This window comes from Tamandua tetradactyla, chromosome 15 (assembly GCF_023851605.1).
Source record: "Tamandua tetradactyla isolate mTamTet1 chromosome 15, mTamTet1.pri, whole genome shotgun sequence".
Lineage (NCBI taxonomy): Eukaryota > Metazoa > Chordata > Mammalia > Pilosa > Myrmecophagidae > Tamandua > Tamandua tetradactyla.
In genome coordinates, this window is record NC_135341.1 from 15104390 (window position 1) to 15123285 (window position 18896).

General features: G+C 34.4%; 1 protein-coding gene and 1 pseudogene across 1 annotated transcript in view; one reads left to right on the top strand and one right to left on the bottom strand.

Moving 5' to 3' along the window:
* Positions 1–18896, top strand: part of TMF1 (TATA element modulatory factor 1) — a 59164-nt gene that overhangs the window by 24403 nt on the left and 15865 nt on the right. The window contains exons 9-15 of the mRNA XM_077128746.1: positions 5781–5873; positions 7166–7322; positions 12499–12691; positions 13753–13822; positions 14035–14127; positions 15654–15755; positions 16040–16192. Coding sequence (XP_076984861.1) covers positions 5781–5873; positions 7166–7322; positions 12499–12691; positions 13753–13822; positions 14035–14127; positions 15654–15755; positions 16040–16192 — 861 coding nt within the window. The remainder of the gene's footprint in view (positions 1–5780; positions 5874–7165; positions 7323–12498; positions 12692–13752; positions 13823–14034; positions 14128–15653; positions 15756–16039; positions 16193–18896) is intronic.
* On the bottom strand, positions 8138–11103 carry LOC143657713 (peroxisomal multifunctional enzyme type 2 pseudogene; annotated as a pseudogene).

Consider the following 18896-nt stretch of genomic DNA (forward strand, 5'->3'; position numbering starts at 1 on the left):
CTGCTGTGTCTTTCATTCCCATAAGTTCTGTGATTTGTTTTTTCAGACTTTCAGTTTCTTCTTTTTGTTCTTTCCTTGCCTTCTTTATATCCTCCCTCAATTCATTGATTTGGTTTTTGATGAGGTTTTCCATGTCTGTTCGTACATTCTGAATTAATTGTTTCAGCTCCTGTATGTCATTTGAATTGTTGGTTTGTTCCTTTGACTGGGCCATATCTTCAATTTTCCTAGTGTGATTTGTTATTTTTTGCTAGCGTCTAGGCATTTAATTACCTTAATTAGTTTATTCTGGAGATTGCTTTCACTTCTTTTATCTAGGGTTTTCTTGCTGGATGAATTTGTTGTCTATCTGTTCTTTGACATTCCGTTCAGCTTTATCTGGACCTTTAGCTTAAGTTTTGTTTAACAGAGGAGAATTTTTCAGTTCTTGTTTTCTTGTTTCTTGCCTTACTTGTGTGGTGCCTTCCCCCCACACACACTTGGGAGGGTCTACTTAGATATTATATACCCCAGCCAGATTTTCCCATACCAAACTGGCCTCCTATCAGGAGGAAAGAGTCACCTGTATCAGTTTTCCCTGAGGGTGAGACCCAGCAGTTGAAAGACTTTCCTGTGAAGTCTCTGGACTCTGTTTTTCTTATCCTGCCCTGTGTGTGGCACTTGTCTGACTATAGGTTCCACCAGCATAAGATGATGTGGTACCTTTAACTTTGGCAGACTCTCCCTGCTGGGGGCATGGTGGAGACAGAGGAGAGGTTGTAGGCTGGTTTTAATGGCTTCAAATGACCAAGCCCTGGTGTCTGAATTCCTTGATGGAGGGATTTCACCTGAGTTGGGCTTCACCCCTCCCCTGCGAAAGGCACAGGCTCCAGACAAGCCCCCAAAAGAGCTCACTTCTGCCTATGCCTGGGGCAGTTGCAGCCTGAAAAGTACTGCTGCTGTATCCAGAGGCAGTCAAGCCTTTGTAGAAACACAGCCACAAAAACCTCTGTTTCCTTCTCTTTTATCCCCCCTTTTTCTGCCAGCCCTGCCCCCTTGGCGTCAGGGCAAAAATGAGCAACCTCTGCTTTGATCTGGTTCACCTAAGCTGGGGGCCTATTTTTAGTAGTCAGAATTTGTTAATTAGTTCCACAAGTGGCGTTTGATTGTGCCCAGTCCCTGCTGCTGGTAAAGTCCTTTCTTTTCCCCCCTGGGAAGGGGTCTTTGGGGGAGGGGTGCTGGCCGCCGCGGCTTGCGGAACTCACGTTTCCGGGGGTCTCGCAGCCGGTCCAGCTGGTCCAGACTGGGATATGCTGTGTGTCCGGTCACTAACGTGGCCCCAGGAGCTGTTCTGTACTGTTTCTGGTTATTTAGTAGTTGTTCTGGAGGACGAACTAAAACGCGCACGTTGTTAAGCCTCCATCTTGACCCGGAAGTCCCCCTCTTCCTCTGTTCTTAATTTCTTACATTATTCCATTTGAAATGATTTCGGTATTTTTGAATTTATCGAGACTTGTTTTGTGACCTAAAGTGCAGTCTGCCTTGGAGAATGAGCCATGTGTACTCTAGAAGAATGTCAGTTCTGTTGGATGAAGTGTTCTGTATATGTCTATTAGGTCTAGTTAGTTTAGAGAATCATTCAAGTCTTATAAAATTTCCTTACTGATCTTCTGACTAGATTTCCTATCCATTATTACAAGTAGTGTATTTGAGTCCCCTACTATTAATGTAGAACCAGCAATTTATCCCTTCAGATCTGTCAGAATTTACTTCATGTATTTTGGGGCATTGTTTTTAGGGATATATGTGTTTATAATTGTTTCATCTTGTTGAATTGACCTCTTTATCTAATATATAATGACTGTCTTTGTCCCTTATAACTGATTTTCAATTAAAGTCTATTTTATATGATATTGGTATAGTTATCCCAACTCTTTTTTGTTTATTATTTGCATGGTAATATTTTTTCTAGCCTTTCCTTTCAAACTACTGTTTTTCAATTTAGATGAGTCTCGGGTAAACTGCATGTAGTTGGGTCATATTTTTAATCCTTTGTGCCAATCTGTGTTTTGACTGAGGAGTTTAATCCATTTACATTTGAAGTCACTACAATAATACAGGACTTTCTTCTGCCGTTTTGCTATTTAGGTTTTATACTTTTTTGTCCCTCAGTTTTTCCATTAATGACTACTTTCACATTTATTTGATTTATTTATATGATGACATATTGAGTCCTTTCTCATTTCTATCTAGATATATTTTAAATATCTTTTCCTTCTGGATGCCATGGGGTTAAAATTTAACATCTTAAATATATAACAAATTTGATACCAATTTAATTTCATTGTACACATACAATGAAATATTTTGAATATTTTGAATGAAATATTTTGCTCTGTCACCCCACCTTTTTTTGTACTTGTTATAAATTGTATCTTTGTATGTTATGTGTCAAAAACTATAAATTCATTGTTAATTCTTATGCATTTGCATTTTAGTACCTGTAGGAAGTAAGAAGTGGAGTTACATACCAAAAAATAAAACATAGTAGTACTGACATTTATAATTACACAAATGACTACCTTTACTGCAAGTCTTTATTTCTTTATGCTGCTTTGAGCCACTGTTTAGTATCCTTTCCTTTCTGTCTGGAGAACTTCCTTTAGCATTTCCTGTACAGCAGATCTAGTGGTGATGAACTTCCTTACTTATTGTTTATCTGGAAATATCATAATCTCTCCGTCAGTTTTGAAAGAAAGTCTTGACATATATAAAATTATTGGGAGCAGTTGTTTTCTTTGAGCACTTTGAAGTATTTCAGTTCACTCCCTTCTTGCCTCCAAGAAGGATTGAACTGATTGAGTAGTAAGCATTTGATCTGAGTCTCTCTTGTACACAACACGTTGCTTTTCTCTTGCAGCTTTCAGAACCCTCTCCTTTTCCTTTGCATTCGAGTTTGATCAGTATGTAGTAAAGTGTATTTTTCTTCAAGTTTATCCTGTTTGGTGTTTTCTGGGCTTCTTGGAGGTGTATATATTCATGTCTTTGCTAAATTTGGGAAGTTTTCTGTTACTGTTTCTTTAAATATTCCTTCTGCCCCCATTCTTTCTTTCTTTCCTCTGTGACTTCCATCATGCATGTATTGGTACACTTAATGGTATCCTAGGGGTCTCTTAGGCTATTTTTGTTTTTTATGATTTTTTTTTCTCTCTGCTCCTCGATCTGACTCATTTCAATTTTCTTCTATCTGAGTTTGGTGATTCTTTCTTCTGCCAGCTCCAATTTGTTGTTATAACCCTTCTGGGGAAGTTTCATCTCAGTTATTGTGGTCTTCAACTTCAGTTCTATTTAATTCCTTTTTAAAATGTCTGTCTCTTTTTGACATTCTCATATTGTTCATTCATTGTTTTCCTGATATCCTTTAGTTCTTTCTCTGTATTTTCCTTCATCTCCTTGAGCATATTGAAGACCTTTTTTTTTTTTTAAAGTTTCCATGTGTATGTTGACAGTCTGATTTTCTTCATTGGTGTTTTCTGGATTTTTATTCTTTTGCTTTGGGTGGGCCATTATTTCATGTTTCTTTGTTTGCCTTCTAATCTTTTGTTGTACAGTTAACTCTAGGATTTATTTCCTGAGATATCTGTTTCTTGAGTTTATAACCAAAGTAGTGCTAAGACAGAGGTTTTCTTTAGTGTAGCCTCCTACCAGGAGGGTCCACCCAAGGCAGATGCAGAGTGCGGAGTCCTCCCTGTCTTCTAGGCCTGGGCTTGTCCTTGTTAGTGGCCTGGGAGTTCCCCTGTTTATAGGGGCATTACCTTCTCCCTTTTCTGGGTGTTCCACTGCTGGACTTAAAGCAGGTAAGGCTTTGCCCTAGGCCATCTGCTTTCATTGTTTCTGACACTGCCATCTGCTTTCATTGTTTCTAATGTTGATTTCTAGAGCTTCCTACTCTGCCATCTTCCCACAATCAAATTCCCTTTGCCCATTTTAAAATGGGATTATTTGTCTTTTTATTGTTGAGCTGTAAAATTTCTTTATATATTCTGGATACTAGACTCTTATCAGATATATGATTTGCAAATAATATTTTCTATCCTGTGGGTGATCTTTACTTTCTTCAAAGTATCCTTTGATACATGTGTTTAATTTTGATTAATGTCTAATTTATCTAATTTATTTTTTTCTTTTGTTCATGTTCTTTTAGTGTCATAATTAAGAAATTATTGCTTTATCCAGATTCTTGAAGATTTTCACCTGTGTTTACTTCCAATATAGTTTTAGCTCTGACATGTAAGTCTTCCATCCATTTGAGTTGATTTTTGTATATGATATGAGGCAGAGGTCCAAGTTTATTATTGTGCATGTGGATATCCAGTTGTCCCTGCACCGTTTGTTGAAAAGAGTATTCTTTCCCCATTGACCTTAATGCTGTTTTGATTTATTTACATTTTGAATATGTAAGAACTAAAGTGAGAACTTTGTAGCAAAATATATTAGGCAAATTTGCTTCAAATTTAACCCCTTCCCATTCCTTCTCTTTGCTTATAGGTAACAGTTTTATTAGTGTTTCATTTGTGTTTTCAGTGTTTCTGTTTGTAAGTACAAGAAAATATATATGTACGTTTGCATATGTATGTATGTATACACACATATTTGTCTATATCTCTCTCTGCCTTCTTATATAAAAATAATTTACTATTTATACTATTGTATACCTTGCTTTATTCATTTAATGACATGTCCTGGTGATCACACTGTAGTAGTATAGAGAGCTTTTTCTTTTATTCCTTTTTATAGTTGTATACTACTTCAGTATGTGAATATACCATTGTTTATTCAGCTAGTTTTTATTGATGGATATTTTTGTTGTTTCTAATATTTTGCTATAGATTCCGTATATTTCTGCCACTTTATCACCGGGATAGATAAAATATTAGTATTTTAAATGAAAAATACTTGGGAATACTATCTTTATAAAAATTGGGGGAGTGGGAGGTAGATATTATATGGGGCTACCATTCATAAAGCCATCATCCTTTACAAGTGCTGTCAGTTTTCTTTACTACCTTCCCATTCTTATCTCCATGTACTTATTTTTTAACAATTGATATATATATTTTTATATTATAGATTCTTAATTTCTATTAAATATCAAATCTGTGATTGTTATATCAAAATTTATAAAAATATAGTGCTGTTGATGGATATGTGAAATATTTCCGGTTTAGTTTAGTTCAGTTGTTGTTTTTAATTTTGCCAGTCTAGTTAATACTGTGGTGAATATATTTTATATTGCATGTTTACAGATCTTCTTTTATAGAGTAAATTCTCAGTACTGGAATGACTAGGTGAAGAGATGTGAAAATTTGTTAACTCTTCAAACATTTTGCCATGATGTTTTTTAAAAAGGCATGGCAGTTTACAATGCGTACAGTTTTGTATAACACCTACTTTTTATAGTTCATATAGCTTCTATTATATTTTGTCTAAATTGTAGAAATTTATGAGTTGCATTTTTCCTTCTCCTATATTGTGTGGTGGTAGTTGTGCCTTGTACATATATTTCTGTGTTTTTCTTTGCCTAACAGAGTTCCTTCCTAAGTAGGTGTTGAATATGCATGCTGTTTTGCAATTCGTTGATGAATGGGGTATGTGATAATTATATGTAAAAGCACATTCGATAATATAAAGTTTTATAAATGATTAATAAATCAACACAATACAAAATATATAATTAACTAGAAGTTTTAGACAGTGTTTTGATATTGTTTGTGGCAGTATGTTTTTTTCTCCTCGTACAGGTGGGGGACCTTAGGCTGGCACTGCAACGCGCAGAACAAACAGCTGCCAGAAAAGAGGATTATTTACGTCATGAAATCAGTGAACTTCAGCAGGTATTGTCACAGTTTTCCTAAACACAAATCCAAGAAATATGTACTTTCCTGTAATAAAAAATGACTTTGCATGATAATGTTTATGAGATTGAGAAATGTGCTACTTACTTATATTTTCTGTATTTTTTGTGGCTTATATATAAAATTCCAAAGGATACCTTAATAATACATAGGAAAGACTCTAATATTCTTTAAAATTACAGAAAGTAATTTTATCATGATAGATTTTTTCTTTTTTTATTTCATTTATTAAACATACTAACATACAAACACAGACATTCTTACCATATGATCATTCCATTCCACATACATGATCCATGATTTACAATATCATCACATAGTTGTATATTCATTATCATAATTTCTTAGAATGTTTGCATCAAGTCAGAAAAAGAAATAAAAAGAAAACAGAAAAAAAATTCATACATACCATACCCCTTACCCCTCCCTTTCATTGATCACTAGCATTTCAATCTACTAAATTTATTTTAACATTTGTTCAACTTATTATTTATTTTTAATCCATATGTTTTACTCGTCTGTCGATAAAATAGATAAAAGGAGCATCAGACACAAGGTTTTCACAATCACAAAGTCACATTGCGAAAGTTACATCATTATACAATCATCTTCAAGAAACATGGCTAGTAGAACACAGCTCTACATTTTCAGGCAGTTCCCTCCAGCCTCTTCATTACACCTTAACTAAAAAGGTGATATCTGTATTATGTGTAAGAATAACCTCCAGGATAACCTCTTGACTTTGTTTGGAATCTCTTCACCATCATGATAGATTTTTGATGTATCAAAATTTTTGATGTATATTTAGTATTGTTTCTTCATTTGTAGTAACTGGTTTGTTAGTTTTATCAATCTTTTGGTTACTGGGGGTCAAGGAATCACTCCCCAGTTCCTATACCACTAGTCTGTTAATTTTCAGTTATTGGACATACGCAAGGAAAGGAAAAGAAAATATAACTCAGAGTAATGTTTCTGTTTTTATAAATACTTAAAAATGTTGTGGTTGAGGCTAATAAGAGGGGCTTGGATTAATGCTTTTTACCTTCAGGTAATTAAAGGACATCTTTATCTTAGAAATGCTTTGTAAAGAAGCCCTTATGTAGATATTCTGTTATACAATTTAGTCCTATTTAAGGATTGAACAGTTAGTAAATAATTGACTATAAAAGCAAATAATATATTTTTGGAAAATAATTTTTTTCTATAAAGCTTAAGTTTACTAATATTTTTATTGCTGTCAGTGGTAATGACTTAAGAATTCCATGCTTCAGAGACTCCAGGAAGCAGAGAACCGAAACCAAGATCTAAGTCAGAGTGTATCTTCAACAACCAGACCATTACTTCGACAAATTGAAAATTTGCAAGCAACTCTAGGGTCCCAGACATCAGCATGGGAGAAGTTAGAGAAGAATCTTTCTGATAGACTTGGTAACTGCTTTATTTTTTTGTGCTTACTATAAAAGTTCTTCTATCTTATAGAAATAGAATAATGGTATGAAATTGAAATTCATTTGATCTGATATTTATTTTTGTGTCTAATCTGTAGATTTTTACCTCTTCTCCTTTTTAGTGTTTTTTCTCTAATACCTTTACTGTGACTTTTAAGTCATTTTTCCCTCTTGCAATTGCCAGACACCATCTAAAATACTTCCATATCATTCTTTTCTTTTTCATGTTCTGTTGCACTCAGTTTTTTTCCTGGTCCATTGCTAAATATGACCCCGTCTAGCTTATCTGCAATAGCCTAGGAGGTGGAGATCAGATATGATTCTATCAGTGACAGAATTCTAAAAGCAGAGATAGGCCTAAGGAATATTAGGCTCAAACTCTAGTAGAGAGAGATGCTATGGGGTCTTAAAGTTCCATATTCTGCTTCTTTACACACATGCCCCAGGTTTCCCTTATCTGCTATTTTTCAATAAAAATAAAATTATTATTCTGTGATGTTTATCTTTAAGTACAGACATGATATGAATATATTAGATTTCAGAGAAGCTATGAAATTCATGAAAAATTCATGTGCACCTTCTATGCCTAAAACTAATTGTAATTTGAGAGACATCATGGTGTGGTGATAAAAGCTGACCTGAAGATACAGATCTAAGAACAGAAGTATAATTATGTGCTAGCTTACAGTTCCTTGTAAAAATAATGACACATGAAAAGTAAGTAGAAAATGAAAATCTGAAAATTTATCTGAAATCTGAAAATGTTAATCATTTCCTCCTGTAATTTAGTTTTGATCACTTTTGCTGAATAACCAAGCATATTTGGGTGACGAGAGTATTTAATTTTTCTATTTTTATCATTAATGTAGTATACCCTTCAGAGTTCGGATGAATCATCTGATGCTTCTGTCTCAGCATGATGTTCCCTCTGGCATCTGCCACTAAAGAATCCCTTCTGAGGGTCAAGCTTTCCTAGAACTACCTCCATGAAATCTTTATCTGAAAGTATTAAGGTTATATTAGCAGAACCTGTTGCAGGGCATTGATATACTAATACTGATCAAGAATCATTTTTTTTAGGACAATAATCTACTTAGCTGCAGAATTTCCTACCTTTAGTGATATGTCACTCACATACAGCATTTGCTTTCTTTACTACTTCATGTCCTGTATCCTCTGTCTGGCAACCTATTTCCTCAAATACCAAGGTACTTTGAAGTCCCCCACTCTCAGAGGGTGTCTTAGCTGAAATGTCAGGTGTGGGCAAAGATCCACATAAGTATTTGAGATGACACTATCTCCAGTTCCTTGGGTCTTAGTTTGAAAATGAGTTGTTTCTTTCCTTCCACATCTCTGTATAGTCTGTCCTGAATATACTGATTTTGCAAAACATACCTTAATTGCCTTGAATCTCAGCACATCACTATCTGCAAAATGATATAAAACCTCCCAGAAAATCCACATATACAAAATCCGTGTAATATGGACTTGTCAAAACCTGCTAGGTTAGCACAGTTAGGGTCAATGTGTAAGGGATTCCAGTCTCCACTGAGGCGATCCAAAGCAACTTAATTAAGTGAGGTGGTATCTGTAAACAAAGCATCAGAAGGTCTGTTAGATATGGCCACAGCTAACTTGACTTTTTCTGATGTCCGTTTTCCACCACATCCTCCAGAGCCAACAACGAAGAGAGAAAACTGATTATAACATTTAAGTTCCTTTCCAGAATAAGAATAGACATCCAAAAGAATTACTAAACCAGATCCTTTATCTAGGACATCAGCAACAACTGTTTCACATTGTAATTTTCCTTTTCTGGAAAGTGGCTTATGTAACTCCAAATATTGTTCCCCATGAAAAACTGCCAAGTTTTTTGAAAGTCCTGTACTCTCTGCCATTCCTCTTCTATTATAGATTTCTGAGTTAAAATGACTCCACAGGTAGGCAAACAGGAGAAATCAGAACTTCCTAAATGAATTTCAAATCTTTTGGATCCTTAACTATTGCTCCCACTCCAGGGGCATAAATAATAGCTTCTAGTTTCTAAGCAAAAGGAAACAGAGGACGTTTATGGTTAGTAGCTCCAGCAAATCCTGATGTGGCTGTTGATGCTGCATGACTGGTCTGATTGGTTGAAACTCTTCCTTCTGAATTGATTTTACTTGGAATTTCAGTTATACTCTCAGTTGATTCTCGGATACTCTGAGGTTTGATGCCATTATCAAAGTCACAGATCTTTGTCCAATTAGCCTTCATTGTCTCCGGAGTCATTGGCTGATTCCGCTGTCTTACAATGGCTCTGAGAGTCTTCTCCCAGTGTAATTTTCCAGTCCATCCTGCTCCGACCTCAAATAAACCACCATTTTCCTCCCAACTCATGGGAAAGCCAAAGGACCAGGGGTGCCATGTAATCAGGCTTTGAAACTTCTAGAAGATTTATAAAATTATAGGTAATAACTTTTTATCTTAATGGAAACATTCCTGAAGCTCTCAAGCTTCCAAAATCAGAGGCATCAGACATACTTTTCCAAGATGGGTAATATATTATTCAAGAGAAGAAAAGTTAGAACTGCCTAGGAAAAGACTGGTGAGAAATGTACTGTATATAACATGAGAAATTTGGGTGCTAGTCTGTTTTGTTTTTAATCAACCAGCTAGACAGTCTCAAACAAGTCACTTAGATTCTCTGGGCTATCCCTAAATTGGAGGGGTGAATTAAATCAGTGGTTTTCCAGCCCATAATCAATAGATCCCTAGGATATCTTAGGATCTCCTGTCATGGTAAGAGGGAAACTTCATAAAATAAGGTGCTGGGCTCTTCCAGGCTGCTTTAAAGAACTTGGTGCCTGCTTTGTCTTTTTTTTTTTTTTTTAATTGATGTTCCATGTAAGATTTTATCTGGAAGAAGTTTCATTTGCTTCAAAAAATTTCACTGAATTATCAGTTGGTGTGAAATATGAGCCATCTAAAATTGACACCTTCTGAAATGAATATTCATTTAGTGATACATGAAAGCTAGAAGCCCCTATTTTTGGGGTTTTCAAAATGGAGTCTATAGACTCTCAGGGATATCTTCTGTTGTGTTGGGGTATTGGCAAAGCTACAGGACAAACGTACCTATTATATCTATTATAAGAAGGATAGATATGATACAGAGAATGTGAAAATGTACAGATTATACAAATTGCACACTTATGACACCAGAGAGACTTGAACTTTCAGAGGGGCAACTTTGGTTTTTATCCTCTATCATTTGGTGTGCTTTGGTGAAGAAAAAAATATGAGAATTCCTTCCTTAGTTAAATCTCAGAATCTTGTTCACTGCTTGTTTTGTTGTTGTTTTTAATTGAACAAATAATTGAAATTTTTATTGAGGTAAAATTGTAGATTCACATGCAGTTTTAAGAAATAATATAGAGATCCCTTGTAAACTTGGCTCAATTTCCCCCAGTATAAACCTTTTACAAAACTGTAATATAATATCACAATCAAGGTATTGATATTGACAGAGTCCATCAATTCAATTTTATTTAGATTTCCCCAGTTTTACTTGTACTCATATTTGTGCACATGTATGTTCATTTCTGTGCAATTTTACTACTTGTTTGTGTATCCACCACCACTGTCAAGATATTGAACTGTTCCACTATCACAAGAATCTCTTATGTTGCCCTTTCATAACCAAGCCAGACACCCTCCCAGCCCTCCCTCCCAAGCCCCTAACCTCTGGAAACCACCAATCTGTCTTCCATTTCTAACATTTTTTCATTTCAAAAAGATCATATAAATGGAATAATACTATGCGTGACATTTTGGGATTGGCTTTTTTTGCTCAGCATAATTCCCTAGACAGTCATCTAGATTATTGTTCTTATCAATAGTTCAGTCATTTTTGTTGTTTAGTATTATTCTGTGGTTATATGTTTAACATTCACCTGATGAACATCTGGGCTGATTCCAGATTTTAGCTATTAAAGATAAAACCGGTATGAACATTTCTGTAATTTTTTTTTTGTGAGGACGTATGTTTTCGTTTTTCTGGGATAAATGGTCAGGAGTATAGTTGCTGGATCGCATGACTCATGATAGTTGCATGTTCAGTTTTTTAAGAAAATGCCAAACTGTTTTCCTATGTGGCTGTATTTATGAGAGTGATCTAGTTTCTCCCTATTCTTGCCAGCATTTGGTGTTGTCGCTTTTTTTAACTTCTTGTCATTCTGAAATATGCATAGTGATTTCTCATTGTGGTTTTAATTTGCGTTTCCTTAATGGCTAATGATGTTGAACATCTTTTCATGTGCTTATTTTCCATTTGTTTATCCACTTCATTGAAATGTCTATCCATATCTTTTGCCCATTTCCTATTTGGATTATTTGTTTTTTCACTGTTGAGTTTTGAGAGTTCTTTATATATAGCCTAGATAATCAGTCTTTTGTGCTGCATGTGCTTTGCAAATATTTTCTCCCAATCTATAGCTTGTCTTTTTATTCTCTTCACATGCATGGCCTTTCACAGAGCAAAAATTAAAAATTTTGGCCTATTCTTAATATATTTTTCATGGCTCATGCTTTTGGTATCAAATATAAGTACTCTCTTTGCTTATCTCAAATCCTGAAGATTTTCTTCTGTGTTTTGTTCTAAAAGTCTTATAGTTTTTTTTTTTGTTGTTTGTTTGTTTGTTTGTTTTTTAACATGGGCAGGCACTGAGAATCAAACCTGGGTCCTCTGGCATGGCAGGCAAGCATTCTTGCCTGCTGAGCCACCGTGGCCTGGCCTAAAAGTCTTACAGTTTTATGTTTTACATTTAAGTCCATGATCTATTTTGAGTTAATATTAGTTTATGGTATGAGGCGGAGGTTCATTGTTTTCAGCCTATGGATTTGTCCAGTTGCTCCAACTACATTTGTTGAGCCACTATTTTTATAATATATGACTCTACTTTCAAAATAAAGTATCTTCGGAAAAGAATGATAAAGCAGATATGAAATTGGTTATTTTGTCTCTGTAGGTAGTCCTGTCTTACGCAGTAAGTAGTTATGAGTTTTAAGCATGGCTACTTGCATCATTAAAAGTTTGAAGTCAGGATCTACTTGGTATCTTGGTTTCTTAGGTATGTATATGTGTATGTGTTTTTTCTTTCTTATTTTGCAATCAGGTGAATCCCAGACCTTATTGGCAGCAGCAGTTGAAAGAGAACGTGCAGCTACAGAAGAACTCCTTGCCAACAAAATTCAAATATCTTCCATGGAGTCACAGAATTCTCTCTTGAGACAAGAAAACAGTAGATATCAGGCTCAACTAGAATCAGAAAAAAATAGGCTGAGAAAACTGGAGGATGAAAATAGTCGGTGAGCATTACTCTTGATAGTTTTATGACATTTTGAAGCACCAGAAGTATGTTGCTGGATTTTAACTTCATAGCACTGAGACCCGAAAATAAAGACTTTCAGGGTTTTAAGTTAAGGTCATTAGTAATAGGATATTATAGAATGTTAGTTTTGGGATTCATTGGACTTCACTTAGGCTCTTGAAATTGTGTGCCATGTTTTATATACATGTGCATTTTTGCAGAGAAAGGATTCATAGCTTTAATCAAATTTTTTCACAAAATTCTACAACCACAAAAAAGTTTGGAGACCACTCATTTTAATTATTCTTATATTAGTAGGGTTTTGGTTTTATTCCAGTCTTTCTAAAGAAATGTCTGGGTTCTTTGAAAAACTACAAGCTGTAAAATCCGTCTACATGAAATTATAATAGAGCTGTGTTGAGTGTATTTTTGTCCTGTGAGTTCTTCCTTGGATATTTTACTTTTTAAAAAAGTAGTCAGGGTGGGCTATGGTGGCTCAGCAGGCAGAGTTCTTGCCTGCCATGCTGGAGACCCGGGTTCAATTCCTGGTCCTGCCCATGCTGAAAAAAAAAGTAGTCAGAAAAAGATTTATAGATAAATGAATTTTTGCAGCTGTGTTTGTAGAATCCTCTGATAAGTACTTGTACATCATATTTTAGAATGGTAAAATTCAGAATTATTTTTAGAAAGTGCCTTTTTCAAATGAAATCTTAACCCAAGTACCAATAAATGCCATAAACTAAATGAATAACGGTGTAGTTTTTCGGGTACACAGGTGGCTCAATGGTAGAATGCTCGCCCTCCATGCGGGAAACTCTGGTTCAATTCCCAGACCATGCACCTAAAAAAAAAAAAAAAAAAGTGTAGTTTTTTTTTACTTATAATTTAGCCTCATAGTAGAGGCCATGTGCTATGGAGAGCACAGCTGGAAAATTTCTGATGTACAGCTTGTAATAGAAATAACTACTAAATATGTAACAAAAGTAAATAAAGTAGTGAATTTTTAATGGTCTCTATTGTCATCTTTTTGGTTTTGTTTGATTCCCTTTGGTTTAATAGGTACCAGGTCGAATTAGAAAATCTAAAAGATGAATATGTAAGAACACTTGAAGAGTCGAGGAAAGAAAAGGTACTTCTTTCTATTAGTATTCACTCATTTCTTAGGGCTCAAATTAGTGGATGGTTGGGGATGATAGTGAACTGATGAGATCCAAGAAGAATTTCGTTTTTAGTTGTAAAAAAAATTGGAGAATATACTTTATGTTCCTAACTTTGAGATTGGTTTGTTATAGTAGCAGGAATTAGTGTCACAAATTATCCAAGTTCGTCTTCCTCTTTTAGACACTGTTGAATAGTCAGTTAGAAATGGAGAAGATGAAAGTTGAACAAGAAAAGAAGAAAGCAATATTCACTCAAGAAGCAATAAAAGAAAAGGTATTAATCTTCTTTATAGGTGCTTTTGGTATAACCTTTTAGTAACAGTTGTGATTAATCGTTGATTGTTATGTAATTTTAGTTACATTTTACAAGTACCACTTTTTGTATCTAGTATCAATATAATGTTTATCCTAGTATAATCAGTGTCCTGCTCAGTATAGATCCACGGTAATCTGAGTATATCCAAAGAGATTTGTGATATCTAGTATTTGAATTATAGAAATTTTTGCCCCATATTTAATGAGTTTATGGTCTTTCACTGAATCTAATGCATTTCATTTGCCCCTAGATATTGCAGCAAAAAATTGGCTTGTTTACTTTCTTTCTGGTTAAGGACAGTAATTTTTCTAAAGTGAGTTTCTTATATTTGAAGGATTTGAATATATTGGTGATTAACATAATATGTTCAAACTTTCTACATGTAAATTAAAATTACCTTTTGAATTTATTTTGAATTAAAATAATACACTAAAAATAAAACACATAAGCCAGAAACTTTGTGTTGTGTAAAACTCATAAGTAATTTCATTCTAAAGAAATAGGTTTAAATGATATGTTATATAATATGAAATCAGTTAATATAGTTGTTTGAACAAAAACATTCTCATTCCACTGAAGAATTTTGTTATAATGTAAATGGGTCCTGAGGTGGTTTTTTTTTTTGCATTAACATACTTCATCATTTTATTATGAATATTTTCAAACATATAGCAAAGTTAAAGGAATTTTGCATTCAGTGTTTGTATAGCTACCACCTAGGTCTTATCAGTAACATTTTACAATACTTCCTTTATCACACAACAGTCGATCAATCCATTCTTCTGTCTATGAACGTTAATTTTTTTTTTATTGTGAAAAATAACATGTATACAAAAAAAGCAATAATTTCGAAGGACACCACAACAGTTAGATGTAGGACAGATTTCAGAGTTTGGTATGGGTTACAATTCCACAACTATAGGTTTTTCCTTCTGGCTACTCCAAGACACTGGAGACTAAAAGAAATATCAATTTAATGATTCAGCAGTCATATTTATTTGTTAAATCCTATCTTTGTTATAACTGTTATAACTTCTCCTTTGATCTTTCTCCCAGTCTTTAGGGGTATTCGGGCTATGCCCATTCTAACTTTTTCATGTTGGAAAAGATTGTCAATAATATGGGATAGGGGGATGGAACTAGTTGATGTTCTGGAGAGGCTGGCTCCTCTGGATTTTAGGACTTATCTGGCTGAGGAACCCATCTGGGGGGTATATGTCTCTGGAAAGTAATCATAGCTCATGGAACCTTTGTAGAATCTCAAGAGTTCTAGGTATTTGGCAGAAATGGTTTTGGTTGGGTTTGGTAAATCATGATAAGGAACAATATCTAGCTGAAACTTGCTTAAGAGTAGCTCCTGAGGTGATCTGATAATAAAGTCTGTTTATACTTTGGTCTCATTAATCCTAGAAAACTATCTTGCTTTTTCTGTTTTTTTCCTCTTTAACCTGAACTTACTTTTTTTTTTTTTTTTACTCCTTAAGGAACGGAAACCATTTTCTGTTTCTAGCACTCCAACAATGTCACGCTCAAGTTCAATAAGTGGAGTTGATATGGCAGGGCTACAAACATCTTTTTTCTCTCAGGTGATGTTTAATTTCTTACATGTGCTTAGTTCTTAAACTGAATAATGATAAACGGAATACTAGATAATAGATTGTCTATCACCATGACCTTCCCACCCCATTGGCAATTCATATGAATATTTGTGAAATAATACTAATTGTAGTGAGGAAATATAGATGATTTATGCTTTGAGATTAAAAGATACTTTATTAAAGCAAGAATTTGCAGACCCTTTTTATTTGACTTTTATAATGGAACACAATGTATAATAATGTGTATGCTTTCTTTTATTTAATTCTCATAGGATGAGTACCATGATCACTCATTTGGACCAATGTCTGCATCAGCAAATGGAAGCAATATTTATGATGCTGTAAGGATGGGAGCAGGATCAAGCATTATTGAAAATCTACAGTCTCAACTAAAGCTAAGGGAAGGAGAAATTACTCATTTACAGGTATTGGAAAAATTAAATGTACTATGGAAGTAAATGAAATTTGGGGGGTCCGATAAATAGCATCTTTATTTTCATCTAAATTCTGAACAAATCAAGAAATAAGTAACATGGAAGCCCAAAAAACATCAATTATATTAATGATAGACTAGTTGAAGAAAATAGCAAAGTATAAAGACAAATGGGCCTGCCAACTGAATTCTAGAATTAGGCAGACCTGTCTACTCTGATTCAGGAAATGCTTGGCAGGAGCAGACCTCTCCATGTATTGGGGCCTGCCCAGGTAAGACTTATAAGCATCTAGGAGCAGAGAATGCCTGTAGGCCACTCTTTCACAAGGAAAAAAGGGGAAGTTGCTGAGATGAGCATGCCCACTTGATTCTTCCCAAGTTTGTGACTCAGATAAGTTGCTCCAGCTTACACGGAACGAAATGAGTAAGGGTAGGGGAGAGAGGTTGGAACAGTCATACCCTGTGCTTGGAAGGAGACATTATGAGAGGGGAAGGGACATCTCTACATCTTTTTTTTTTTTTTTAACTTTCTAAAAAATATTTTTATTGAAATATCTTCATGCATCATACAGTTCATCCAAAGTAAACAATCCATGGCTCACAATATCATCGTATAGTTGTATATTTATCACCATGATCATTTTTAGAACATTTGCACAACTCCAGAAAAAGAAAAAACCCATAAATCCCATACCCCTTACCCCTCCCTTTTATTGACCACTAACATTGCAATCTACCTATATATTTTTTGCACCTTATTCTCCCCACTCCCTATTATTTATTTATTTTTTGTCCTTATTTTTTGACTCATCTTTGCATACCCCGGATAGAGGGAGCATCAGCCACAAGATTTTCACAATCACATGGTCCTATTGTAAAAGCTCATCTCAACATCTTTTGTTGCCTTTAAAAAATGTATTTTATTTTATTATTATTATTTTTTAATAGCTAAGCTTTTTAATGTATATTAGAAAGGTACATAGTATATCAAACCTGTGATTTCATGGATATCACTGTTTAGGATGAAATTAAAGTATATAGACAATGCTAGACCTAAGATGACCTCAAGAAAAATGAGTAAATAATACGGTAGAGTAATTTGAAAGTATCTATTAAAAGCAAAAGTTTAAATATCCTATGTTTCCACAAATTCAAATTCTACATATCAACCCTAGATAAACTTTCATACCTGTAATTTTACACACATACGTAAGGATGCTTCATGTAGCACTTTGTAATAGCAAAAGTTGACAAGTCTTAATGTCTGTCAAAAAAAAAAATTGAGTAAATAAAATGTGGCAGTCATATGGTGGCAAACAGCAATTAGAAAGAATAAACTGACTCTACATTTAGCAACTTAGCTCAGTGAGAAACATTAAAACCTTTTTACCTATTTTCAGTGTTAAATTTGATACACTCACAGGTAAATATAAAAAACGTCTATTCCCATTATATCATCTGGTAAATATTACTGTTTTAAAGAAAACCTCCTTTAATTGGAAAAAAAGTAGATCAGAATAATCTTAATACCCATTGTGTTTGTATAACCCGCAGTGGTATATTTTAGGAAATTAATTAGCTCCTTTCTTTTCTTTGTTCTTATAGTAATTTAGAATAATCAACATGTGTGTCATTTCCTTGGATTAGAGAAAAATGCAAGGTTGTGTATTTCAAACATGATTAGATTTTCCTTAGTTTGCTCTCTTACATAATAAACCTTATAAATGGTAAACCTTTGAGAAAAGCTGGAATCCTTTTTTCTGCCACTGTTTCTTTTTTTGATGCTATATATTGGGAAAAAATTTTTTATTATGTAATATAGCATATATACAAAGCAAAGAAAAAAAGCAATCATTTTCAGAGCACTCTTCAACAAGTTATAGTATAGATCTCAAAGTTTGTCATACCATCCTCTCAGAGTTTTCCTTCTATCTGCTCTAAGATAGAGGAAGCTGGAAGGAATAAATATTTTTTTTATCATCAAAATTGACTTTTTCTTTTTTTGTGAAAAATAACATATATACAAAAAAGCAATAAATTTCACAGCACAGCACAACAATTAGTTGTAGAACAGATTTCAGAGTTTGGTATGGGTTACAAATTCTCCAATTTTAGGTTTTCACTTCTGGCTGCTCTAAGATATTAGAGACAAAAATATATCAATTTAATGATTCAGCAATCATATTCGTTTGTCAAACCCTACCTTCTCTATATAATTCTACCATCACCTTTGATCATTCTGTCCCACTCTTAGGGGTCTTTGGGCTATGGCCATTCTAACTTTTTCATGCTGGAATGGACTGTTACTAATATGGGGTAGGGAGATGGAACTAGCTGATGTTCTGGAGAGGCTGGGCCCTCTAGGTTTCAGGACTCATCTGGTCCAGGGACCCATCTGGAGGTTGTAGGTTTCTGGAAAGTTACCCTAGTATGTGGAACATTCGTAGAATCTTATATGTTGCCCTGCCCTAGGTGTTCTTTAGGATTAGCTGGAATGGTTTTGGTTGGGGTTTGGCAAGTTATTATAGGTAGTAATGTCTAACTGAAGCTTATGTAAGAGTGACCTCCAAAGTAGCCTCTCGACTCTATATGAATTCTCGCAGCCACTGATACTTTATTAGTTACACTTCTTTTACCCCTTTTGGTCAGAATGGAATTGTTGATCCTACAGTGCTTAGTGCTGGACTCATCTCCTG